Below are 27,805 nucleotides of genomic sequence, written 5' to 3' on the forward strand. Positions count from 1 at the left end.
ATGGGGAAAAACTGTATAAACATTCTCAGGATGATTCTATGCAAGATGGTCCCATACATTTCAAAGTGGAGTATGCGGGAATGAAACCAAAAAATATATTGTTTTCGTTTGTAAACATAATTAAAGCCTTAGGCCTAATATTTGACATTCAACCACAATAATGCTCAATAGAGATCATTTTTTAAATGAAATACAATTTCTAAACAATAAAAAAAACAGTAGGCTTTGGCTGTATAGGCTTACAATCTACTGCATCTCCCATAGCGCACATCAATCACCCTTCTCTCCCTCCCTTCTCTCCCGCCTCTTGGAGCTCCTGAAAGAGTGCGGTGTGTTGCTTTCAGCTTGTTTGAGACTGCTGTAACCCTCTACTCAGTGCTTCTACTACGGGCGCTTTCCGCTCAGAAGCCCCGGTTTTGTGAATGGGCTTCAGTCCGCTCTGACTTCAACCGTGCCCGGGTAGCGCAAGGAACGAATTCAGATATGCAAACAGGTAACTGCTTGGGAAAGAAGGGCCAAGAGAAAGCAAGGCTTGATATGTCGTCGCCATTTTGTTCTTTTTTTTTTAATATCATTATGTATTTCTAAATAATTTAGGGTACTTTGTGAACATAAGTTTTTAGGTACTTTTTAAAATCATTTAGATGCACATTGAACTGTTGAGGTATTTATTATTTCGGCCAACTGCACATATAGCTTCTGAATACATTTTCTCATGAAAGTTGCCTTTGCTAAGAGATTGCTGGCGTATGTGCTCATCATTTATTAAGAGTGAAGCTCGCAACTATGCAATCGAATAGAAAGCCTAGCTGTCAACAATGTTTTGGCACAGAATGACGCAGCCTCACGGGGGGCGTTCACCGTCCTCTAGCACAGTGCACGATCTGATCAGTCTGAAGGAAACAATGTAGCCGAACTTTCCCTTTTCCTGGCTGGCTGAGAAATAGTTACAAAATAAACTAAACAAAACTGTCCCGCGACTGATACCCCACCTCCCCCATTTTTGTATTACAAAATAAAACATAGGATTTTGTTTATGTAAAAAAAAAAGACTAAAATCACAAGGAATTCAGCTACACATTTGTTTAATTTAGGAAATATGTTCCCAAGTATACCACATTAAAAAAGAGACATGTCTTTTGTATGTGATCATGTCTCAATGTAATCAAGGTATGAAATTATTGTTATTTTCAAAATACAATCTATTATTGGTATTAGTTGTCGTGAATTTGCAGCATTATTATAATTATGCCCCGGCCCGTAACCATCGACTCCGCGGCTGAATCTACTTGTCTTCGCCTGCAGTACTGTAACAAGCTCTCCACCTAGCTGTCGAGACAAGTTACTACGGAGAATGCTACTGTAGTGTCTTCAACCCAGCGCTATGAAAACCGCCGCGCAAATGTTGTTCTCTTCTGTATCCAGCCAGCCTATGCGTAGGGTTTCCTAGGAGGAGTAGGCCTAGCGACTTTAGTTATGTAACCAAACCAATATCTGAATACATCGCATGATTGTTGACGGTTGTCGAGAGGATAGGACAGTATCACCAAGCTCTCTTATCTTGTCTAATGTAGGCTAAAAGCAGTTCTGGGACGCGCACGCTCGGTAAGTAGCACGAATATGTCTAATTTTGTAGCATATCAAACCATCATGTTATGTTAGTTAGTAAGTATATGCTAGCGTGCTGTATCACAGCGTTGCAACAATATTGCATCTGTCAAATAATTTATTATGGGGGTGTGGGACCAGGGTTGAATTTTCCCTTCACAGACTGTGATAATATTTATTAAGCCAATGTTGCTGACACAAGTATTATAAGGTAGACAGAGGACAGATGAGGGAGGGGAAAGGGGCATGGACTCATCACACAAAAAAAGACTGTATCATCATAGAGAATTGTGATAATTGACAGACATGTAATAGTTTAATGGTTAAATTCGTTGTGCAATTATATGTATTATTGGTAAATGTTCTATGATATAGGCTATATGAATGACAACAACAACAATGGCACGTGTCATGTCATCACCTACGTTATGTGTGCACTGTGCGTAATGCCTACAAGCTACCATAGTTCACACGATCCATCGCCATTCGCAAAATAAACTAGTGCGTAATGTTGACATGACAGTGACACCGTGAACGCGGGTAGATCACACAAGTGAGTATCTCAACCGATCACTATCATGTACACTATCATGTATCATGTATCAACACTACATGACCAAAAGTATATGGACACCTGCTCTTCGAACATCTCATTCCAAAATCATAGGCATTAATATGGAGCTGGTCCCCCCCCCCCCCCCCCCCCCTTTGCTGCTATAACAGCCTCCACTCTTCTGGAAGGCTTTTCACTAGATGTTGGAACATTGATGCGGGGACTTGCTTCCATTCAGCCACAAGAGCATTAATAAGGTCGGGCACTGATGTTGGGCGATTAGGACTGGCTTGCAGTCTGTGTTCCAATTCATCCCAAAGGTGTTCGATGGGGTTGAGGTCAGGGCTCTGTGCATGCCAGTGCACACCGATCTTGACAAACCATTTCGGGAAGGACACCACTTGTGTTTGGCTGCTCGGCTTGTGTTTGGCTGCTCAGCCAGGGAAACCCATTTAATGAAGCTCCTGACGAACAGTTATTGTGTTGACGTTGCTTTCAGAGGCAGTTTGGAACTCGGTTGTGAGCGTTGCAGCTGAGGACAGACGATTTTTATGTGCTACACACTTCAGCACCCAGGGGTCCCATTCTGTCAGCTTGTGTGGCCTACCACTTTGTGGCTGAGCCGTTGTTGCTCCCAGATGTTTCCACATTACAATATAAATAACAGCACTTACAGTTGACCGGGGCAGCTCTAGCAGGGCAGACATTTGATGAACTGACTTGATGGAAAAGTGGCATCCTATGACGGTGCCACGTTGAAAGTCACTGAGCTCTTCAGTAAGGCCATTCTACTGACAGTGTTTGTCTGGGGAGATTGCATGGCTGTGTGCGCAATTTTATACACCTGTCAGCAACGGATGTGGCTGAAATAGCCGAATCCCCTCATTTGAAGGGGTGTCCACATACTTTTGTATATCAAATTATCAAATCAAATCAAATGTATTTATATAGCCCTTCTTACATCAGCTGATATCTCAAAGTGCTGTACAGAAACCCAGCCTAAAACCCCAAACAGCAAGCAATGCAGGTGTAGAAGCATGGTGGCTAGGAAAAACTCCCTAGAAAGGCAAAAACCTAGGAAGAAACCTAGAGAGGAACCAGGCTATGAGGTGTGGCCAGTCCTCTTCTGGCTGTACCGGGTGGAGATTATAACAGGACATGGCCAAGATGTTCAAATGTTCATAAATGACCAGCAGGGTCAAAATAATAATAATCACAGTGGTTGTAGAGGGTGCAACAGGTCAGCACCTCAGGAGTAAATGTCAGTTGGCTTTTCATAGTCGATCATTCAGAGTATCTCTACCGCTCCTGCTGTCTCTAGAGAGTTGAAAACAGCTGGTCTGGGACAGGTAGCACGTCCGGTGAACAGGTCAGGGTTCCATAGCCGCAGGCAGAACAGTTGAAACTGGAGCAGCAGCATGGCCAGGTGGACTGGGGACAGCAAGGAGTCATCATGCCAGGTAGTCCTGAGGCATGGTCCTAGGGCTCAGGTCCCCCGAGAGAGAGAGAGAGAGAGAGAGAGAGAGAGAGAGAGAAAGAGAGAATTAGAGAGAGCATACTTAAATTTACACAGGACACTGGAGAAATACTCCACATATAACAGACTGACCCTAGCCCCCCGACACAAACTACTGCAGCATAAATACTGGAGGCTGAGACAGGAGGGGTCAGGAGACACTGTGGCCCCATCCGATATATATAGCGTATAATGGGATGCTCTGTCAGTAGTGTGTTGTCATAGAGATGCTAATGTACTAGTAGTTATGGCTGATAACAGTGACAGTCTGATGGAGATGGTTGGATATGAGAGGGCCCTTACAATGATTTAACCCACTGCTTGTTGAGTGCAGAGGATCACAATGATAATAGTGTCAAGTCTATCCATCACTCTGACATCCGCAATAGCTGTAGACCCGCTGCTTAAAGGCAGACTGAGCGAAATTACTTTGCCACGAGCAGCACCGGAGATATTGAGATGAGCAAGATGCAAGACTTCACTCTCACTCAGTCACACACAGTATCTGCGCATGTGCAGGGGTTCGCTTCACGCTGTTCACAGCATGGTAGCCAGGGCATCAAAACAGAGACTGTAATGCTCAATTACAGTAGTTGTTGCGAAAATTGACCCACTATGCTGTTTACTTTCTGCATCTACGTCATATCGCTGAGTCTACTTTTAATGTTGCGATATCGTTGACTGCTGGTTAGTTAGCACGACAGACACTACCTTGGAACAGACAGACAGGCTGTTTATAGGACTGAGGTTCATAACATTCGTATTTAGTCATAGTGAATAATACCATTAGCTTTTGTTCTGTCCAGTATGTATTGGCCACACCTCTTTCCTCAGTCTATCTACATGTAGGCTACGTGTGGGCCTGCTTGTTGACTCATGGCACTTGTACTTGTGTTATCTAAACACGTAATGTCACCTATTCTATAATGCCATATTCTGAAAATTAAAGGTATTTCAACCTGTCACTCAATCTAGCCAACTTGACATTGTATTGACAAACAGGGCTATACTATATTGTACTGTAGTATACTGTACTATACTGTCCTCTATCTCACCATGTCTTCATGCCACTGTGACCTCCACAATATGTATTCTCTCTCTCTCTCTCTCTCTCTCTCTCTCTCTCTCTCTCTCTCTCTCTCTCTCTCTCTCTCTCTCTCTCTCTCTCTCTCTCTCTCTCTCTCTCTCTCTCTCTCTCTCTCTCTCTCTCTCTCTCTCTCTCTCTCTCTCTCTCTCTCTCTGTGTCTGTGTGTCTATCTGGGTCAGGCCACAGTAGTGGTCACTGTAGAGGTGACCAGTAGTCTGAGAGATACTGAGCTCTATATGATAACATGGTCTGACTGGAAGCCTCTTCAGAGGAGAAGGACAAGGCACTGTTGAGAGACAGATGAGTTGTTTCGTAAGAGGCTCTCCATAGAGAGTAAAGAATGTACAACAGGGTGTGTTTTATTAGGAAATGAAGAGAGAGAGAGGAATGAGACAGAGGGGAATGAGACAGAGGGGATGATAGGGAAAGAGTTATAGGAGATGGTGTTTGTTTTGGCGTGTATTGGTCAGCACATAGACTACAGAGCAAGTGTGTATGTGTGAGAGGGAGACAGAGAGAGGGAGACAGAGAGAGGGAGACAGAGAGAGGGAGACAGAGAGAGGGAGACAGACAGAGAGAGTAGAGTAAAGTATGGCTGTTCAGAGGAACGTTATTGTTGGGTGTGTTACTTGCCATAGCATCACATTAAAAGTCCATTTACAATGGGGTCAATGAAAAGCTTACTTGACTTAGAGGAAACCAGGGGAGGGGGAGGAATTCACAGTCGTTTCCAAAAATAAGTTTTGCCCGTTCCTACGGATTGGTGTTACACCACTACTGAGAGGGGAGGAGGGGAACGTTCTGGAGGACGTGAATGGAAGGATTGAGGTTGAAGAGGAGAAAAAGAATGAAGAGAAGAGGGGGAGGAAATATGGTTTTCATTAACATGGATACGGTGCCTGGTGCTGGGTTGACCGTTTTACTGTGTGGTCTGTTCCGAGAGAGAGAGTTGCAAAGGGTTGCTGACAGACATGAAACAGAGAAGGTTGGAGAGAAAAGAGAGAAAGGCAGAGTACAGTAGAGGGGAGGGAGGGAGGGAGGGAGGGAGGGAGGGAGGGAGGGAGGGAGGGAGGGAGGGAGGGAGGGAGGGAGGGAGGGAGGGAGGGAGGGAAAGGTAGCAGGGTTGTGGTGTGGAGAGAAGTAGAAGTTGGTATCGAGCATGAGCCCTTATATCTGTGATCCCTTCATGAAAGAAAGAAAGAAAGATGGAGGAAGGAAGGAATGATACCTTTTTAAAGAATTTGAAGAGAGTTTTCCAGTAAGTGCAGGCATTCTTGGAAAGGGCTGCTCTGCTGAGTATGATTGGTCCCCTGGGGTTCCGTTCAGTGAGGTCATCAGTGAGGTCATCATCTGAATCATCTCCTGAGTGACTTTACTGCCATCTGCTTCATACGACCACACACACACACACACACCATACACACACACACACACACACACACACACACACTATACACATACACACACACACACACACACACACACACACACACACACACACACACACACACACACACACTATATACACATACACACACACACACACACACACACACACATACACACGCGGCTAGGGAAATTGTATTGCAGCATTTTCTTCAGGACTTTGGCCGGAGAGAGCGGAGGAAAGAGAGGGAGCTGACTCCAGTTGTAGGGTTTAGTATAGTGTCGGGTTGCCAGGCTGGGTGATGCTGTGGTCAGCTGCAGTGGAGAACAGGACATAGCCTACTTGTAAGCTGACATTTAACTGGTGTCTTTGTCGTCTGTTGTAAGCATTATATTAAGTGCCATAGAGGCAGTATAGTTTCTGTGTTTTCACGTTCTTGTAAAGTACTTTACATTTGGATTGTCATTCTGTTGTTTTTCAGTAAAGCTGACAGAGACTTCTCCTGTTGTTGTTGTATTGCTGCTACTAATGTCTGGTGTCAGTGAAATGACCTCTTTCTCTGTCTGTTTCTCTCTTTCACTCCATCCTTCTCAGTTCAAGCCTGACTGACAGACAGAGAGGGACAGAGTGCTGGACAGTTGGGTCAAGAAAGCTTTTTGATATTTAATCTCTGAACAATACCTGTTCCCTCCCACCCTGGGTGCCTCACCCCCCACCCCTCCCCCCTCACATCTCTGATGGACCAGAGAGCGAAGGGGGGCCCATCTCTACCTCCACCATCCTCACCGCCTCTCCTCCCCACAACCCCACCACAGCAGTACCCAGAGAAAGAGGTAGGCGGTGGGACGAGGAAGAGGATAGAGAAGGAAGCAGGTGGTGCAGTACTGGAGGTGCTCATTGAGGGGCGCTGTGGTGCTGCAGGGCAGAGACAGCTCCCATTCCCAGGCAGAGAGAGGAGCTGCACTGAGGGCAATGTGAGGCTGAGGATCGGAGTCCAAACCGCCAAACACACCAAGAAACCCCCCAGGACCCTGGAGGGCTACGAGTGTAAACCCACCATCAGGACATACCAGAGGCCTGGGAGGGGGGCAGCAGGGAGGGGGAGTCAGGAGGGAGGGGGGAGTGGGCAGGGGAACAGCCCTCTGGAGGAGGGGGACGGAGAGCAGAACCAGGGGTCAGACCCCAGCACCACCCAGACCAGGAAGATACACTCCTCCTCGCCTCCGTCTTCATCATCATCATCATCAACAGCCCCTACAACCACCCCTCCCAGCCCAGCCAACCCTCAGACTGCGCCAGCCAAACAGGTAAGAAGAGAACCACTACTACCTCACTGAATACCTGACCTGTTAATCGCTTGCTACTAGTTTATTACATTGACTAGTACTTCAGTTCTGTTTTATACACCGGCTCCCCTACAAATCTCTCCAGTGTGAAGAAGTATTCACATTTGACACAATTATATATTATTACACATTTATGTAGGCTTGTGCATGATATGCATTAGTGTTCAGTATGTGTGTTTCCTATTCATCCCCCAGCAGGCGTGCTATCCGGTCCAGAACACTCAGCGGTTCCTAATGGTTTCTAATAATAATAAGGTCAAGTGAGTGATTGTCTGGATAGAGAAAGTTAAACAGCAGCAGCAGTGGTGTGTTAGAAGAGAGAACAGGACTATTAATAGTCACACAGCACAGCAACTATTAGCAGCTGATCCAGACATTGGTCCATCAGCTCTTATGACAATCACCCACCCCAGAGAGTAGATTATTGCTTTAGCTGCAAACACACCAGTCAGGCTGCAACAACGCAGCTCCCAAATTACAGGACAAGCATGAAATGTCAAGCCTCCTCATCTCTATTCGTGGCCATTTATAGCTACCAATAGCACAGCTGCCTTTCTCTCTCTTTCTCGATCGCTCTCTAGTTCTCTCTCTACTCTGTCTCTTTCTCTCTGTCTATTTTTACCTCCCCTCTTTTCTCTACCTGCTCTCATTTCTCTTTCTCTCCACCTCTCTCTCTTTCTCGATCGCTCAATTTCTCCTCTTGCTGGGTCAACCTCATTTCAGTCTCCATCACCTCAGCTTCTCTCCTCCCATTTGTCCTAATTTCTCTATCTTTCTCTCGCTCTCTCTTCGTCTCTCTCGCTCTCTCTCTTTTCCTCTCTCCTTTCCTCTCTCTCTCTCTTCCTCTCACGCTCTCTCTCTCTTCCTCTCTTCCTCTCTTTCTGTCTCTTTCTCTCTCTCTCTCTTTGTCATTGTGTCCTTTAGCTGTCTTCCAACAGGCTTGCACCAGCACCCCACCCTTACTGTTTCTCTCTCTTGTTTGCTCTCCTTTTCCCTCCCTCTTTCTCTTTCCTCTCCCTGTCCTCTCTCTGACCCACTAATGCTAATGAACTATGCAGCTCTGAAACACATTACATTTACATACCTCTACTTCCTTGTCAACAAGGGCACAATGCTGTAAATTATTAGAAAATAGCAATTGTGTAATACATGAACAGAACTCTATCATAGGTCTAACCGGGATTCTTTTGGAGAAATATTTCTTTCAAATATTTTTGATTATATTAAAATCTTTACCTGTAAATTACCTAGATCTTTTCTGATAGATGACATAATAAATGACCAATCTGATCTGATAACAATGTGTTTATAACCATGTTTTCATCCCAGCAGGTCCCTGTGAACCTGGGCTATAAGAAGTCAGACACCCTACCGGAGAAACCAAGGCACCCTGACCCACCTGATGCCCACAGCAAACTACCCTCACCTGCCCAAATGGACCAGGCAACCCCCTCTGACCCCACAGCTTCATCTCCCCATTCCCCCCCTCCCTCATCACCCCATTCCCCCTTGGTAAAGGACCCTAGCGGTGAGGCAGGTGTTAAGGGGGAGGGAGGTATGCTGAATGGGGGAGTATCTACCTGCCATCCTACCAGACTCACAAAGGTCAAAGGTCGCAAACAGAACTGTTCTTCCTCAGCCACCCCCTCTAACGTGAACTCAACAACAAGACCTCCAGCCTCCAGCCCCCATCAGGCTGACATTGCAGCCCAGGAGAGGACTACAGGCTTCAGCTGCCCTCCTACACCGCCCCCATCCACACCCCTACTTCCAGACCAGAGAGGAGCCCCAGTGGCTGATGGGAGACTGAGTCCTGCTGCCTCCCTCACCAGCCTGAGCAGGGGACCATTACTACCGTCCTCTGTGGGAAATGAGAGAGGGAAGGAAGAGAAAGCCAAGAAGAAGAAAGAGAAAGATGACAAAGCGAGGGGTGAGAAAGGGAAGGGCAAGAGAGGGGAGAAGGGGAGAGGGAAGGAGGACAGAGGGAGGAATGAGAGTCCAAAGATGGACAGAGATGAGAGAGGGAAGGAGGGAACTGGGATGGATGAGAGCAGGAGGGATATGACGGGGAAGGAGGAGAGAAATGGGGACGAGGACAAGGAAAGAGAGAAGCCCAGAGACTTGAGGATGAATAAATCGCCCTCTTCTACAAAGTGTCAGATGTTGTCTGAGGTTCAGAGCAGGAAGACAGGTACACCCAGCCCAGACCTGACCAGAGGAACAGGGGAATCAGATGATACTGGTGCCCCCTCAAGACCCACCGTCTCTCCCTCCAACCCATCCACTGCCTCCTCTCCCCTCACCTCCCTCCCTCCTCCCTCTCTCTCTCTCCATTCTTCCTCTCCTCCTACTTCCCCCCGAGAGCAGGACAGCCGTCCGCTGAAGAAACGTAAGACCCGACGGCCAAGCTGGACCAGGCTGGTGAACCGGGCACAGAGACTGGCAGAGAACCCAGATGGCCCCCAAGATGCCCCCTTAGTTGCCCCACAGACCCCCACTACCCCCCAGACATCCCCCACTACCCCCCAGACACCCGCAACTACCAACTCACCCAACCTTCGGTCAGCTGAGTCATGCCTAGCCCCCTCCGTTCCCCCACCCTCCAGTCCGTCCTCCCTCTCCCCCTCTACCTCAACCCCTGTGAGACCCAGACCAGCAGGGCGACCCCCACCCCCCACCCAGTCTCATCTGTTGACCTCTGACCCTAGCCCTTCACCTGGACCTGACCGTCCCGTCTCTCAGGCCAGAAAAAGGGGTCGCCCCAAATCCCAAACCTCGAGCTTGGACGAACCCCAACCCAGACACTCCCCCAAACCTACCAGAGCTGAGGTGCTCCATCATGGGCATGATGAGACTCTGGACCCCCATGTGCTCAACCCAGTGCTGGATCACAGTCCCACCCTCACCAATCCCTCTAGCCCCAACCCCATGCCCAGGAAACGAGGTCGCCCCAAACGGCTGCCCCCCTCCCCCCTCCTCCCCAAACAGACTCTCCAGGACCAGAACAGGGGTACACTGACCCCCTCTGGAGGTGAGGAGGGGGGTAAAGACTTCCCCTCTGAAAAGGGGAACAGGAAGCTGAGGATGAGGAGCATCATCGGAGAGATGAAGAGGAGGAAGAGGAGGAGGCTACTCAGGGAAATGCTTTCTGGGTGTGGAGGGGGGAAGGAGGGGAGAGGAAGAGAGGGAGGTAGAGAGAACTCTCGTGGGGGTGCAGGAGGGGTGTGTGGGTTGGCCACAGCACCCTCCCTGTCCTCCTCCTTTGGGGGTAACCTAGGTCCCCAGATCAACGTGAGTAAGAGGGGGACCATCTACATGGGGAAGAGGAGAGGACGCAAACCCAAAGCTCCAGCTAACTCTAACCCTGCCTCTCAGTCCACACTGTTCACCAGTCTCTCTGGTCCCTCTCTCTTCTCCTCTCCCCAGCCCCATCCTCCCCTCTCTCACCCATTCCCCTCCCCATCTCTCACCCACTCCAGTGGAGCCCAGAGCCCTTACAGTGATGGAGGCTGCACAGAACCAGCTCCCTCCCTCTTCCTCCCCCACACCTTCTCCCTCCCCTCACCCTCCTCCTCCTGCGCATCACCACGTCCTCTCTCCTCCTCCTTCTCCTCCTCTTCATCCCTCTCTCCCTCCCTAAAGAGGAGTTCTCCAGGTCAGGGACGACATCCCCTCTTCCACCATCCCTCCAGCAGACTCTCTTCTCCTCCTCTTCCTCACCCTCCTCACCCTCCTCACCCTCCTCACCCCCATCTGCCTGTCTTCCCCGCACACCTGAAAGAGGCCACACCCTCACCTATCAGTAAATCACACAGCAAGGAGATGTTGCCTAGTGACAGTGTGATTGGAATGGACCACAACACTATCTCAGAGCGGGGGGAGAGGAGGGGCCGAGGGAGAGGGGGGGTAACCATGGGGATGACCTCAGATGTCACCAGGTCAGTGTTCCGGACAGGTTTAGGGGTCAACCTGAAGGGTCAGAGACAACCCTCGCCCTCCATGTTACTAGAACACCCCCCCCCTGTACCCTCACCCATCAGAGTGTCAGCCTCACCCCCCTCTCCCCCCTCTGCCTCCCCCAGACACACGCCTCCTTCTGACTTAGTGGAACCCAGAGACAGACACAGGCACAGGCGGAGGGGGTACGAATGTCCCTATACCTGCCCCCCCTGCCCCTGCCTAGGGCACAACCAGCGCTCCCACCTGGACCTCTGCCCCTGCCTCGGGCACCACACACACAAGAGACAGAAACACAAACGCAAGAGGAAGTACCAGCACCTGCTCATGCACGCGCACGACCCAGACTTCCTCTCTGAACTGGACGATCTCATTGGGCAGTTCAGCGAGGTCCGTATCGGTCGCCACCGTGATTGGGCGAGAGCTGGACTGGGGCAGGATCTCGATGAGAGTGGGGGGAAAAGACGCCACTCTTCCTTATTGTCATCGCAAAATTTCCGCTCAAACGTTTACAGAATCAACTTGAGTGGATACTACTCACCTCACCCCCTGTCTTACCCCCCTCACCCCTCCTTCTCCCCGCTCCACCCCCACCCCTGCCACGGCCTGCCTTATGGCAGCAGAAAGCCAGAGCAGAGGTTGAGGTGTGGGTGTCCCACCAAGCCCTGTGAGTCCCTAGACCAGGGTGACTGTGGCCAGGGGCGGAGGTGTGCCTTACAGGGTATCGCAGGGCACCTCCACCCCTCCTCTCTCAGTACCCCCCTGTCCTCCTCCACCACCTCTTCCACCACCCCCATGCCTCTGGGTTTTGGCTACTACAGAGGCTATCCTCTGACCATGGCCCATTACCCAAACCCCCACCCCTCCTTTCCCCTGCCTCCCCCTCACCCCTACGCCCCCCACCACCCCCACCTCCACCCCCCTCACCTCCTCCTCAACCCAGCCAGGTTCCACAGGAGGAGGAGCAGGCAGCTGAGGGAGGCTGGGTTGGGTGGAGGTGGAGGTGAGGACGTGGGGGTTAGGGGTGAAGGAAAGAGGGCCGGGGTCCGTTCCTGTCCAGCAGGGTCCATCCCTGGTAGGTCCTGTGTCTGTGGGGGGAGTGAACACAAGCTCAGACACAAACATCGTCACAGACAGCGTGATCGTGACGGAAAGGAAGAAGAGGAGGAGAGAGTTGCAGGGTCACAGCTAAGGTCAGAGTTCACCACAGGGTCAGGAGAAAGTAGAAAGACTGGAGGACAAGGGAGTGCTGGGTTGATGGAGTCTCCATGGCAACATAGGCACGGCAAATACCCCTCATCTTTCTTTTCTGCTTCTGCTAAACCAGCCTCTTCATCATCATCAGAGAGGCTCAAACACACGCCCCTCACCTGTCTAGGCTCCTCTCACCTGTCCTCGTTTGGGGAGGGCTGGGGGGGTCGGCAGAACCCCTGGCTGAGGAGAGGGGGGCTGGGGGCAGGATTCAGACCCCCCGATCCCACCTGGGGCACTCTGACAGAAGGGCAGAGAACGGCCGCTGTGGGGGGGTCAGAGAAAGAGGCGGGGGAGAGACACACACCCTGTCACAGCACCTTCACCCCCCCGACACACACCAACCTCTTCACCTCCTCTGTCACCAGTGGGAGGGGCATGAGGAGCGGAAGAAACAATTGGAGACCAGGGAGTCAAGACGGGTCACTGAGGAGTGAGGAGCCATCACAGACAGAGAGGAGAGGCACAGGTGAGACGGGGGAATGTTGTGTGTGTGAGTGTGTGTGTGTGAGTGTGTGTGTGTGTGTGTGTGAGTGTGTGAGTGTGTGAGAGAGAGAATTATTGAAGCCAGGCACCCAGGCTAGACATACTACAGTGACAGCAGGTTTTCACATAGCAGAGACAGTAGTAAGGTTGGTAGACTGTCCTTCTCTCAGGTAATGTAATCACTACATCAGAGAGGAAATTAGTCTCTGTTCTTTTTATTACCACAGCAAGTTAGAGACATGAACAGAGAACCTGCATGACACATGAACTGTCACACATACACGCGTACACTCACACACGCACACATTATTTTCCCCTCATTTGTTGGTTCATTCTCAGTCTGTTAATAACCCTTCCAGTCCGATCTGCCAGAGATCTTAGAAATGTCTCTAGTTGTGAAGTTGGCCACCTGCTGTGCTGTTTGAGCCCTGGGCTATGAAGCTATGAGCAGAACACAGTCATTAGTTAACCACTAGTCTCTATGTATAGTCCTGTTCATGTGTCACTGTCTCAGCTGCTGCTTGTCTGTCTGCCTGGCTGGCCAACATACTGTACACTGTCTGCCTGGCTGGCCAACATACTATACTGTACACTGTCTGCCTGGCTGGCCAACATACTGTACACTGCCTGGCTGGCCAACATACTGTACACTGTCTGCCTGGCTGGCCAACATACTATACTGTACACTGTCTGCCTGGCTGGCTGGCCAACATACTATACACTGTCTGCCTGGCTGGCCAACATACTGTACACTGCCTGGCTGTCCAACATACGGGACTGTACACTGCCTGGCTGGCCAACATACTGTACACTGTCTGCCTGGCTGGCTGGCCAACATACTATACACTGTCTGCCTGGCTGGCCAACATACTATACTGTACACTGTCTGCCTGGCTGGCTGGCCAACATACTATACACTGTCTGCCTGGCTGGCCAACATACTGTACACTGCCTGGCTGGCCAACATACTGTACACTGTCTGCCTGGCTGGCCAACATACTATACTGTACACTGTCTGCCTGGCTGGCTGGCCAACATACTATACACTGTCTGCCTGGCTGGCCAACATACTGTACACTGCCTGGCTGTCCAACATACTGTACACTGTCTGCCTGCCTGGCTGGCCAACATACTGTACACTGTCTGCCTGGCTGGCCAACATACTATACTATACACTGTCTGCCTGGCTGGCCAACATACTGTACACTGCCTGGCTGTCCAACATACGGGACTGTACACTGCCTGGCTGGCCAACATACTGTACACTGCCTGGCTGGCCAACATACTGTACACTGTCTGCCTGGCTGGCCAACATACTGTACTGTACACTGCCTGGCTGGCCAACATACTGTACTGTACACTGCCTGGCTGGCCAACATACTGTACACTGCCTGGCTGGCCAACATACTGTACTGTACACTGCCTGGCTGGCCAACATACTGTACACTGCCTGGCTGGCCAACATACTGTACACTGCCTGGCTGGCCAACATACTGTACACTGTCTGCCTGGCTGGCTGGCCAACATACTGTACACTGTCTGGCTTGCTGGCCAACGTACTGTACACTGCCTGGCTGGCCAACATACTGTACACTGCCTGGCTGGCCAACATACTGTACACTGTCTGCCTGGCTGGCTGGCCAACATACTGTACACTGTCTGCCTGGCTGGCCAACATACTGTACTGTACACTGCCTGGCTGGCCAACATACTGTACACTGTCTGCCTGGCTGGCCAACATACTGTACACTGCCTGGCTGTCCAACATACGGGACTGTACACTGCCTGGCTGGCCAACATGCTGTATTGTACACTGCCTGGCTGGCCAACATACTGTACACTGCCTGGCTGGCCAACATACTGTACACTGCCTGGCTGGCCAACATACTGTACACTGCCTGGCTGGCCAACATACTGTATTGTACTCTGCTTGGCTGGCCAACATACTGTACTGTACACTGCCTGGCTGGCCAACATGCTGTATTGTACAATGCCTGGCTGGCCAACATACTGTACTGTACACTGCCTGGCTGGCCAACATGCTGTATTGTACACTGCCTGGCTGGCCAACATACTGTATTGTACACTGCCTGGCTGGCCAACATACTGTACTGTACACTGCCTGGCTGGCCAACATGCTGTATTGTACACTGCCTGGCTGGCCAACATACTGTACTGTACACTGCCTGGCTGGCCAACATACTGTACACTGCCTGGCTGGCCAACATACTGTATTGTACTCTGCCTGGCTGGCCAACATACTGTACACTGCCTGGCTGGCCAACATACTGTATTGTACACTGCCTGGCTGGCCAACATACGGGACTGTACACTGCCTGGCTGGCCAACATACTGTATTGTACACTGCCTGGCTGGCCAACATACTGTACACTGCCTGGCTGGCCAACATACTGTGCTGTACACTGCCTGGCTGGCCAACATACTGTACTGTACACTGCCTGGCTGGCCAACATACTGTACTGTACACTGCCTGGCTGGCCAACATACTGTACTGTACACTGCCTGACTGGCCAACATACTGTACACTGCCTGGCTGGCCAACATACTGTACACTGTCTGCCTGGCTGGCTGGCCAACATACTGTACACTGTCTGCCTGGCTGGCCAACATACTGTACTGTACACTGCCTGGCTGGCCAACATACTGTACACTGCCTGGCTGGCCAACATACTGTACACTGCCTGGCTGGCCAACATGCTGTACTGTACACTGCCTGGCTGGCCAACATACTGTACACTGCCTGGCTGGCCAACATACTGTACTGTACACTGCCTGGCTGGCCAACATACTGTACTGTACACTGCCTGGCTGGCCAACATACTGTACACTGCCTGGCTGGCCAACATACTGTACTGTACACTGCCTGGCTGGCCAACATGCTGTACACTGCCTGGCTGGCCAACATACTGTACACTGCCTGGCTGGCCAACATACTGTACACTGCCTGGCTGGCCAACATACTGTACACTGCCTGGCTGGCCAACATACTGTACTGTACACTGCCTGGCTGGCCAACATACTGTACTGTACACTGCCTGGCTGGCCAACATACTGTACACTGCCTGGCTGGCCAACATGCTGTACACTGCCTGGCTGGCCAATATACTGTACACTGCCTGGCTGGCCAACATACTGTACTGTACACTGCCTGGCTGGCCAACATACTGTACACTGCCTGGCTGGCCAACATACTGTACACTGCCTGGCTGGCCAACATACGGTACTGTACACTGGCTGGCCAACATACTGTACACTGCCTGGCTGGCCAACATACTGTACACTGTCTGCCTGGCTGGCCAACATACTGTACTGTACACTGCCTGGCTGGCCAACATACTGTACACTGCCTGGCTGGCCAACATACTGTACTGTACTCTGCCTGGCTGGCCAACATACTGTACACTGCCTGGCTGGCCAACATACTGTACTGTACACTGCCTGGCTGGCTGGCCAACATACTGTACACTGCCTGGCTGGCCAACATACTGTACTGTACACTGCCTGGCTGGCCAACATACTGTATTGTACATTGGCTGGCTGGCTGGCTGAGCGGCTGGCCAACATACTGTACAGTACACTGTCTGCCTGGCTGGCCAACATACTGTACAGTACACTGCGTGGCTGGCTGGCCAACATACTGTACTGTACATTGGCTGGCTGGCTGGCTGAGCGGCTGGCCAACATACTGTACTGTACACTGCCTGGCTGGCTGGCTGAGCGGCTGGCCAACATATAATACTGTATACTGCCTGCCTGCCTGGCTGGCTGGCCAACATACTGTACTGTACACTGCCTGGCAGGCTGGCTGGCTGGCTGTCTGGCAAACATACTGTACACTGCCTGGCTGAGTGGCTGGCCAACATACTGTACACTGCCTGGCAGGCTGGCTGAGCGGCTGGCCAACATACTTTACTATACACTGCCTGGCTGGCTGGCCAACATACTGTACTGTACACTGCCTGGCTGGCTGGCTGGCTGGCAAACATACTGTACACTGCCTGGCTGAGCGGCTGGCCAACATACTTTACTATACACTGCCTGCCTGGCTGGCTGGCTGGCAAACATACTGTACACTGCCTGACTGAGTGGCTGGCCAACATACTGTACACTGCCTGGCTGAGTGGCTGGCAAACATACTGTACACTGCCTGGCTGAGTGGCTGGCCAACATACTGTACACTGCCTGGCTGAGTGGCTGGCCAACATACTGTACTATACACTGCCTGGCTGGCTGGCTGAGCGGCTGGCCAACATATAATACTGTACACTGCCTGCCTGCCTGCCTGCCTGCCTGCCTGGCTGGCTGGCAAACATACTGTACTGTACACTACCTGCCTGTCTGGCTGTCTGGCTGGCTGGCTGGTTGGCTGGGCAACATACTGTACTATACACTGTCTGGCTGTCTGGCCAACAATACAGTACACTGCCTACCTGGCTGGCTGGCCAACATACTGTACTCTACACTGCCTGGCTGGCTGGCCAACATACTGTCCTGTACACTGGCTGGCTGGCTGGCCAACATACTGTACTCTACACCGCCTGGCTGGCCAACATACTGTACTCTACACTGCCTGGCTGGCCAACATACTGTACTCTACACTGCCTGGCTGGCTGGCTGGCTGGCCAACATACTGTACTCTAAACTGCCTGACTGGCTGGCCAACATACTGTACTCTACACTGCCTGACTGGCTGGCCAACATACTGTACACTGCCTGACTGGCTGGCCAACATACTGTACTGTACACTACCTGCCTGGCTGGCTGGCTGGCTGGGCAACATACTGTACTATACACTGTCTGGCTGTCTGGCCAACAATACAGTACACTGCCTACCTGGCTGGCTGGCCAACATACTATACTGTACACTGCCTGGCAGACTGGCCAACATACTGTACTGTACACTGCCTGACTGGCTGGCTGGCTGGGCAACATACTGTACTATACACTGTCTGGCTGTCTGGCCAACAATACAGTACACTGCCTACCTGGCTGGCTGGCCAACATACTATACTGTACACTGCCTGCCTGACTGTCCAACACACTGTACTGTACACTGCCTGACTGGCTGGCCAACATACTGTACTCTACACTGCCTGACTGGCTGGCCAACATACTATACTGTACACTGCCTGGCTGACTGGCTGGCCAACATACTGTACTCTACACTGCCTGACTGGCTGGCCAACATACTGTACTCTACACTGCCTGGCTGGCCAACATACTGTACTCTACACTGCCTGACTGGCTGGCCAACATACTGTACTCTACACTGCCTGGCTGGCCAACATACTGTACTCTACACTGCCTGGCTGGCTGGCTGGCCAACATACTGTACTCTACACTGCCTGGCTGGCTGGCTGGCCAACATACTGTCCTGTACACTGGCTGGCTGGCTGGCCAACATACTGTCCTGTACACTGGCTGGCTGGCTGGCCAACATACTGTCCTGTACACTGGCTGGCTGGCTGGCCAACATACTGTCCTGTACACTGGCTGGCTGGCTGGCCAACATACTGTCCTGTACACTGGCTGGCTGGCTGGCCAACATACTGTCCTGTACACTGGCTGGCTGGCTGGCCAACATACTGTCCTGTACACTGGCTGGCTGGCTGGCCAACATACTGTCCTGTACACTGGCTGGCTGGCTGGCCAACATACTGTCCTGTACACTGGCTGGCTGGAAAAACCCTAGAAGGAAAGGCTGCTCAGTCAGTGTTAATGTTGGGGAATTTTGGAAAGATGGGAAGAAAGGAGATACTTGAGGAGAAGTGATGGATAGAGGGATGGCGGGGGACTGATAGTGAGGGAGGATAGAGAGGGAGGGCAGAGGGAGGGAGGTAGAGAGTTGTTTTTGAGAGGGGAGGAGGGAGGATGGATTTGTTTGGCAGTCGCACATCATCTAACCAGACACATATGTGACTGAGCACACACAGCCCACACACACATTCTAATGTATAATTTGTGTGTGTGGGTGTTTGTGTGTGTGGGGGTGTTTATACCAGAGGGTGCTTGTGGGAGGAGATATAGGTGGACGGGCTCTTTGTAATGCCTGGAATGGAATCAGTAGAATGGTACCAAACACATCAAATACATGGAAAGATTGACTCTGTTCCAATGATTCTATTCCAGCCACTGCAATGAGCCCGTCCTCCTAAAGCTCATTCCACCAGCCTCCTCTGGTGCATACCGTGTGTGAGTGAGTGAGAGAGACTGCTTGTTGTGATTCCCAGAAGGGGAGTATATGATTTCAGGGGAATACCAGGCAGCAGTGCAAAGGAAGTGTAGAGTCACCCAATCCCAGGGACACACTGAGACAGACTGCTGCTCTTTCAGTTACTGATACATATACACCTCTCTCTCTCTCTCTCTCTCTCTCTCTCTCGCTCTCTCTTCCCCTCTCTTTATTTCCCAATCATTCCCTTTCTCCTCTCTCTCTCTTCCCCTCTCTTTATTTCCCAATCATTCCCTTTCTCCTCTCTCTCTCTTCCCCTCTCTTTATTTCCCAATCATTCCCTTTCTCCTCTCTCTGTCTCCCACCTCTCTCTCTCTCCTCTCTCTCTCTTCCCCTCTCTTTATTTCCCAATCATTCCCTTTCTCCTCTCTCTGTCTCCCATCTCTCTCTCCTCTCTCTCTCTTCCCCTCTCTTTATTTCCCAATCATTCCCTTTCTCCTCTCTCTGTCTCCCACCTCTCTCTCATCTCTCTCTCTCGCTCCCTGTCCTCGCTCCAATTACTTCTCTCTGGACTCAAGACCCACACTATGACCTGAGCAGGAGGCAACTGAAGTGGCTGAGAACCGGTCAGAGTTTTGGGGCTAAGAGAGGGCCTGGACGACCCAGGAAGAACCCTCTAGCCTCCCCTTTGGTCTCCCCCTTCCTCTCTCCTACAAGCCAACCAAACCCTCCAACTGAGACAGACGTCCAGAACAGAGACAGAAACAGAGGAGGAGGAGATTCAGTACAAGAGGTGATTGAAGCTGTGATTCAGAGCCAGAGGAGGAGAAGACGGAAGAGGAGGTGCATTGAGAAAGAGGAGGTCGAACATCCATCCTGTCTCCAAAGGTAAACCGTCAGAACTCACCCTTATCCCAACTGACCCAGCGAGTGCCCTCGCAGATGGTCGCAAAGTTTAACGCAACAACATTTCACTCCCACAGCGATCAAAGCGTTACTGAGAAAGTCTAGAAAATGCATGCTGTTTTACATACCCTGCAACTAGCTGCTAGATGTGCACTGAAGACTTAATACCTCACACAGACAAAGTATATTAACACATGGTTGACAGCACTGTGTGCTAAGCCAGTGCCCTTTCTCTCTCTTTTTCTTTCTCTCTATCCTATCTCTCGCTCTCTCACTTTATTCCTTCCTCTTAGTTCTGGTGAAGGTGAGCCAGTCACCCACACCCCCTCCATATGCACAGGCCAATCAGAGCTAACCCAAACTCCATCCCTAACCCCAGCCAGCCAATCAGATAAGGGAGCTGACCAGCTGCCTAGGAAGAGGTTTCAGAGGGCGGGGCTCTACTCAGATGACTACAAAACTACAGAGTGAGTTTTCATTCACCCGTTCATACAAACTAACTTCACATACTGTGAATTGATTTCACAAATGGTGTGTATTCTATTCATTTCCTAGTGTAAATGTGTCTCTTCCCCAGTCCCTCCTCTCAGAACCAGCTGAACAGAGAGAGACTGGAATATACACCAGGAGAACAAGACTACAGCCTCCTGCCTGCTCCCATACATGTTGGTGAGTTTTGATTTGACCTTTATTTAACCAGGTAGGCCAGTTGAGAACAAGTTCTCATTTACAACTGTGACCTGGCCAAGATAAAGCAAAGCAAAGCAGTGCAACACAGACAACAACACAGAGTTACACATGGAATAAACAAACGTACAGTCAATAACACAATAGAAAAAGTCTATATACAGTGTGTGCAAATGGTGTGGAGGGAAGGCAATAAATAGGCCATAGTAGCGAAGTAATTACAATTTAGCAAATTAACACTGGAGTGATAGATGTGCAGATGATGATGTGCAAGTAGAAATACTGGTGTGCAAAAGAGCAAAAAAAGTCAATTAAAACAATATGGGGATGAGGTAGGTAGATTGGATGGGCTAATTATAGATGGGCTGTGTACAGCTGCAGCGATCGGTAAGCTGCTCAGATAGCTGATGTTTAAGTTAGTGAGGGAGATATAAGTCTCCAACCTCAGCGATTTTTTATTTTTATTTTTTATTTTTATTTTTTAATTGCAATTCGTTCCAATCATTGGCAGCAGAGAACAAGGAAAGGCGGCCAAAGGGGGTGTTGACTTTGGGGATGACCAGTGAGATATACCTGCTGGACCGCGTGCTACGGGTGGGTGTTGTTAGGGTGACCAGTGAGCTGAGATAAAGCTTTACCTAGCATAGACTTATAGATGACCTGGAGCCACTGGGTCTGGCGACGAATATGTAGCGAGGGCCAGCCGACAAGAGCATACAGGTCGCAGTGGTGGGTGGTATATGGGGCTTTGGTGACAAAACGGGTGGCAGTGTGATAGACTGCATCCAGTTTGCTGAGTAGAGTGTTGGAGGTTATTTTGAAAATGACACCGAGGATCGGTAGGATAGTCAGTTTTACGAGGGTATGTTTGGCAGCGTGAGTGAAGGATGCTTTGTTGCGAAATAGGAAGCCGATTCTGGATTTAATTTTGGATTGGAGATCTTTAATATGAGTCTGGAAGGAGAGTTTACAGTCTAGCCAGACACCTAGGTATTAGTAGTTGTCCACATATTCTAAGTCAGAACCGTCCAGATTAGTGATGCTGGACGGGCGGGCAGGTGCGTGCAGCGATCGGTTGAAGAGCATGCATTTAGTTTTACTAAGAGCAGTTGGAGGCCACGGAAGGAGTGTTGTATGGCATTGAGGCTCGTTTGGGGGTTTGTTAGCGCAGTGTCTAAAGAAGGGCCAGATGTATACAGAATGGTGTCGTCTGCGTAGAGGTGGATCAAGGAATCACCCGCAGCAAGAGCGACATCATTGATGTATACAGAGAAAAGAGTCGGCCTGAGAATTGAACCCTGTGGCAGCCCCATAGAGACTGCCAGAGGTCCGGACAACAGGCCCTCCGATTTGACACACTGAACTCTATCAGAGAAGTAGTTGGTGAAACAGGCGAGGCAGTCATTTGAGAAACCAAGGCTGTTGAATCTGCCGAGAAGAATGTGGTGATTGACAGAGTCGAAAGCCTTGGCCAGTTCGATGAATACAGCTGCACAGTACTGTTTTCTATCGATGGAGGTTATGATATTGTTTAGTACCTTGAACGTGGCTGAGGTGCACCCATGACCAGCTGGGAAACCGGATTGCACAGCGGAGAAGGTACTGTGGGATTCGAAATGGTCAGTGATCTGTTTGTTAACTTGGCTTGCGAAGACTTTTGAAAGGCAGGGCAGGATGGATATAGGTCTGTAACAGTTTGGGTCTAGAGTGTCACCCCTTTTGAAGAGGGGGATGACCGCGGCAGCTTTCCAATCTTTAGGAGTCTCGGACGATACGAAAGAGAGGTTGAACAGACTGGTAATAGGGGTTGCAACAATGGCGGCAGATCATTTTATAAAGAGATGGTCTATCCCAGCTGATTTATACGGGTCCAGGTTTTGCAGCTCTTTCAGAACATCTGCTATCTGGATTTGGGTGAAGGAAAAGCTGGGGAGGCTTGGGCAAGTAGCTGCAGGACAAGTAAGCTGCAGGGGGTGCGGAGCTGTTGGCTGGAGTTGGGGTAGCCAGGAGGAAAGCATGGCCAGCTGTAGAGAAATGCTTATTGATTATCGGTGGTGACAGTGTTTCCTAGCCTCAGTGCAGTGGGCAGCTGGGAGGAGGTGCTCTTATTCTCCATGGACTTTACAGTGTCCCAAAACTTTTTGGGGTTAGAGCTACAGGATGCACATTTCTGTTGGAAAAATCTAGCCTTTGCTTTCCTAACTGATTGGTTCCTGACTTCCCTGAAAAGTTGCATATCGCGGGGACTATTCGATGCTATTGCAGTCCGCCACAGGATGTTTTTGTGCTGGTCGAGGGCAGTCAGGTCTGGAGTGAACCAAGGGCTATATCTGTTCTTAGTTCTACATTTTTTGAAAGGGGCAGGCTTATTTAAGATGGTGAGGAAATTACTTTTAAAGAATGACCAGGCATCCTCTACTGACGGGAGGAGGTCAATATCCAAGGCCTGCTCGCAGAAGTGTTTTAGGGAGCGTTTGACAGTGATGAGGGGTAGTCTTGTGACTGTGGACCCATAGCGGATGCAGGCAATGAGGCAGTGATCGCTGAGATCCTGATTGAAATCAGCAGAGGTGTATTTGGAGGGTAAGTTGGTCAGGATAATATCTATGAGGGTGCCCATGTTTTTGGATTTAGGGTTGTACCTGGTGGGTTCCTTGATAATTTGTGTGAGATTGAGGGCATCTAGCTTAGATTGTAGGACTACTGGGGTGTTAAGCATATCCCAGTTTAGGTCACCTAACAGAATGGTGTGTGTGTGTGTGTGTGTGTGTGTGTGTGTGTGTGTGTGTGTGTGTGTGTGTGTGTGTGTGTGTGTGTGTGTGTGTGTGTGTGTGTGTGTGTGTGTGTGTGTGCGTGCGTGCGTGCGTGTGTGTGCGTGTGTGCGTGTGCGTGCGTGCGTGCGTGAGATTGTGTGAGTGAGATTGTGTGTGTCAGGTTTTTAACACCCCCCTTTCTCTCACAGGGAAGTACCTAAGAATGAGACGTATTGACTTTCAGTTGCCCTTTGACGTCATGTGGCTCTTCAGGCACAACCAGGTGTGTAACACACTATGCACACACACACACACACACACACAGAATAAACTCACTCACTTGAATGACCATGTCTCTGTGTGTTCCAGCTCCACAAAGAGCCAGATGTTCATCTGACCAGAGAGATCTCATCCTGTGAGTACCCTAAAGTCACAGCTGGCTCCTGTATGTGCATACGGTGCATACCATACACAACGTTAATACTGTAGTGTGTACATCAATACTTGACTTCAACATGACTTACCATCCTACTTGGTTGGGGGGGGGGGGGACATCCCACTGTTGCAGTGACACGTTGAAAGTATTCGGTCTGTGTGGAGGGATCCATACCTCATTATCTCTCTGTCTTTGTTTTCCTCCCAGACCAACCAAAAGAGAAGAGCCTGTCCAGTCACCAGACAGGGGTGTCCCTCCCTCCCTCTCCCCAGGAGGAGTGTTCCAGTCCCAGTAAGAAGCTGTTTCCCTACCTGGACATGGAGCCTATGACCACCAGTGACAGGTAAAGACAGAAGACAACCTGCCATGTCAGTACACATGGAGGTGCAGACTAGTAGTTTGTGTGCATTTCTCAAAATAATGATCTTATTTATGTATTTGTTTGATTGTCAGGATGTTCGTCCTGAAGCACCGCGTGTTCCTTTTGAGGAACTGGGAGAGGGTCAGAGACAGACAGATACGCCTGAGGAGGGGGAGAGAGGGGGAACGAGAGAAAGATGGAGGAGGAGTTTCCAGCTATGTAGCTACTGGGGACAACAACAGCCACATCATGTCAGGTCCATGAAGCAAGTGTGTGTGTTAGTTTAAGTTTTTGTAGGTGTGTGTGTGTGTGCTCGCACGCCTGTGTGTGTGCGCCTGTGTGTCAGTGTGTTTTATTTTAAATGTGTTCATTGTCTTTCAGTAGTATTGTACTGAGTGTATGTTTATATGGACATAAATGTGTGTGTTCATCTCAGTGCTCAGTTTAGCTCTCTGTTTTACAGTATTTATTGAGCCATATCATATTCAGCATTACACACACAGCAGTTTTCCAACCACAGAAATAAGTGCTTTCCCATTTCTGTCATCTCTTCACTGCCGTCCAAGAACATCCAGCTAGGTTCAGCTTTCCCCATAAACTATCAACCAAAATGTATTTCCATCAAACAGTCACCAGCTAAGAACAGACACTCATAAAGGAATTTTAAGGACATCTACTGTATATATATATACACACACACACACACACACACACACACACACACACACACACACACACACACACACACACACACACACACACACACACACACACACACACACACACACACACAATACCATCCATGGGCACTAAGGTTCTTTCCCCTCCCTCTAGGTCGACAAATGGCGGTGAAGAAGAAGGTTGTGTGGACTAGTGAGCCCCTTCGTGATCCCCAGTGCCCCCATAACCCCCTCAGCACCACGCTCCATGTGAGTGCTCTCCTCTGAGTGCTCTCCCTGTACTGTAACTGTAAAGATATTCACTCATTAGTGTCTCCCATGAGGGCTGTCTTGAAGTATTCATATGGAGTTCTTTGTCTGTCACTAATTCTTATAACTAACTCCTGATGCCGCATCTGCCCCCACCACAGCTCACTCAGAACAGACAAGAGGAGAAAAAACAGGTGGAGGAGGAAGAGGAGGGCTGGAGGGAGGTCCGGAAGGAGCGACTGAACAACATACTCCTGAAGCTGCGGCAGACATGATTGGTGAGAGAGGACAAGGAAGGAAGGAGGGGGGAAATCTCAGCTCAGTCTCTCTTCTTCTTCCAAGTAGCTCAGTTCAGCTAACTTTGCACTAGTGTTGGGGGGAAAAAGCTTCCCTGAAATGATTTGTTATAAAGATGATTTTGGGCGTTGTTTCTGAGAGGAATGAGGGTGTTGTTGTTTACTGTACCATTGAGAATGATTGACAGATGGTCAGCAGACCAGTGACAGTCTGATTTAATAGTCAGAGAGGGTGGAAGGGATGGATGGAGAGCATAGAGTCTTAGGGCTTGATTCAATTCGTATTGCGGAAGATCCGCATTATAGCTCGATTTAAATGTAAAGGAAATGTTCCCGTGTTCTCACAGACTACATTCACAGTAAACGCTGCATGTCGGCTCAATCTCAAATTACCATGACAATATCATTTTTTACAATTTTACCCCCTTTTTTGTGATATCCAATTATGATCTTGTCTCATCGCTGCAACTACCCAATGGTCTCGGACAGGCGAAGGTCGAGTCATGCGTCCTCCAAAGCGTGACCCAAGCCGCTCTTCTTAACACCTGCTTGCTTAACCGGAATGTGTCGGAGGAAACACCGGCCAACTGATGACTGTCAGCTTGCAGGTGCCTGGCCTGCCACAAGGAGTCGCTAGAGCGCGATGAGCCAAGTAAAGCCCCCTCCGGGCCAAACCTTCCACTAACCCGGACAACCCTGGGCCAATTGTGCGCCGTCCTATGGGACTCCCGGTCACAGCCGGGATCGAACCCCAGGCTGTAGTGTCACCGCAACACTGCGATGCAGTGCCATAGACCGCTGCACCACTTGGGAGGCCTACCTCTACATTTTTATGCAGATCTTCCGCGATACACAGCCCTTAGGGTTTGATTCAATCCCTGTCGCTGAAGTTCGGCGCTATAGCATGATTCAAGTGTAAAGGTCATTTCCAATTGAGCCGACATATGCAGTTTTTACCGTGAATGCAGTCTCCGCTAATGCGGGACATTTCCTTTAATGTTCTCTTCAGCTCTACGTATTGAATCAAGCCTTTAATGTAAAAGTGCCATGTTGTAAATAAACTGACGCCTAAGTGAGTTCAATCTCCAAATGCAATACGTCCTGTAAGGATTTCAGTACAGTAACTTTAATATCAGTACCAGTACCAGCTAGAGACCCTTCTATGTATCAAACCAAGTAGTTTTTATTGCCTTAGTGAATATGATCATTTCAAGATCGTTATATTGTACCAATGATAATGCAGTAACATTGACCTAAGTAATGTAATGAATCAATTTCATAATTGATAGTTATTATCTAAGCGTTAAAGTTAATAGTCAAAGGCCTTCATTTTGCTACAAAGTGTTAAACATAACTGACCTATGTTAAATATTGCTATGATTGTATATGACTTTCTTTTCTTCACCTCTATACTTTTTCTGACTGATGGAATGTTCTTTTATTTTATTTTGGTCAATCAGGAAAATGAATTGAATCTGAGATTTGTAACCGTTCATTTGTACAGTTCTCTTTGGTGCAGTTTCTAGTTTGACTTTGAACACTAAGTTGAATGTTTTATAGTTGACCTGTGTATTTGCTTCACTCACTATTTCCAATGGGTGATTAGGAATATTATAGCATTCATCAATATAGTGAAGGGTTATTTATGTAGTTTGCATGAAATGTAACTTTGGGCTGGATTCAATCCGTATCGCGGAAGATCGCATTAAAGTGTAAAGGTAACTTCCGATTAGGCCGACATAGGCAGTGTTTATCGTGAATGCAGTCTCCACGAACGTGGGAACATTGCCTTTAAATTTAAATGGAGCTATAACGCAGATCTCCCGTGATACTTCTGCGATGCGGTGAGAATCCAGCCCTTTGTTGTACAATTTAAATTGCTGCTTATAACCTGTCTTTGGAGAAAATACCACAGAGTTCATCTGACAGAATGTCATTTCAAACATTGACCTTATTATCAATAACAATAAAATGGCGTTTTTGTTTACAGAGCATTGTGGACTAGTTATATTCTAAAGCACTTAACCCTTCATACTATCACAGGCCCATGAAT

At 49.5% G+C, this 27,805-nt stretch overlaps 1 protein-coding gene across 6 annotated transcripts; it reads left to right on the plus strand.

Moving 5' to 3' along the window:
* Positions 1 to 292: 292 nt before the first annotated feature.
* On the plus strand, positions 293 to 27,741 carry LOC106605880 (uncharacterized). 6 transcript variants are annotated; one of them, XM_082975579.1, is made up of 13 exons: positions 313 to 493; positions 1,575 to 1,605; positions 6,746 to 7,458; positions 8,827 to 13,174; positions 19,963 to 20,272; positions 20,584 to 20,757; positions 20,868 to 20,959; positions 23,940 to 24,013; positions 24,100 to 24,145; positions 24,374 to 24,509; positions 24,620 to 24,783; positions 25,362 to 25,456; positions 25,618 to 27,741. In XM_082975579.1, the coding sequence occupies exons 3-13, from the start codon at positions 6,889 to 6,891 to the stop codon at positions 25,729 to 25,731; spliced, it is 6,123 nt and encodes a 2,040-aa protein (XP_082831705.1). In that variant the 5' UTR covers positions 313 to 493; positions 1,575 to 1,605; positions 6,746 to 6,888; the 3' UTR covers positions 25,732 to 27,741. The 6 variants fall into 6 exon arrangements, 4 of the variants coding, with proteins under 4 accessions (XP_082831703.1, XP_082831706.1, XP_082831707.1 ...); XR_014392415.1 differs by lacking the exon at positions 1,575 to 1,605 and having other exon boundaries at positions 293 to 493; positions 24,620 to 24,796; XM_082975577.1 differs by lacking the exon at positions 1,575 to 1,605 and having other exon boundaries at positions 293 to 493.
* The last annotated feature ends 64 nt before the right edge of the window (positions 27,742 to 27,805 follow it).

Source organism: Salmo salar, chromosome 05 (assembly GCF_965601325.2).
Source record: "Salmo salar chromosome 05, fSalSal1, whole genome shotgun sequence".
Classification (NCBI taxonomy): domain Eukaryota; kingdom Metazoa; phylum Chordata; class Actinopteri; order Salmoniformes; family Salmonidae; genus Salmo; species Salmo salar.

What these genes read in the sequence shown, in the direction of transcription:
- LOC106605880 (XM_082975577.1), top strand. Translation starts at nt 6,889, where the DNA reads ATGGACCAGAGAGCGAAGGGGGGCCCATCTCTACCTCCACCATCCTCA. An exon ending in GACAGAGAGGAGAGGCACAG is followed by an intron (nt 13,175 to 19,962) that starts GTGAGACGGGGG and finishes TCTGGACTCAAG; the next exon opens with ACCCACACTATGACCTGAGC. An exon ending in CCTATGACCACCAGTGACAG is followed by an intron (nt 24,510 to 24,619) that starts GTAAAGACAGAA and finishes TTTGATTGTCAG; the next exon opens with GATGTTCGTCCTGAAGCACC.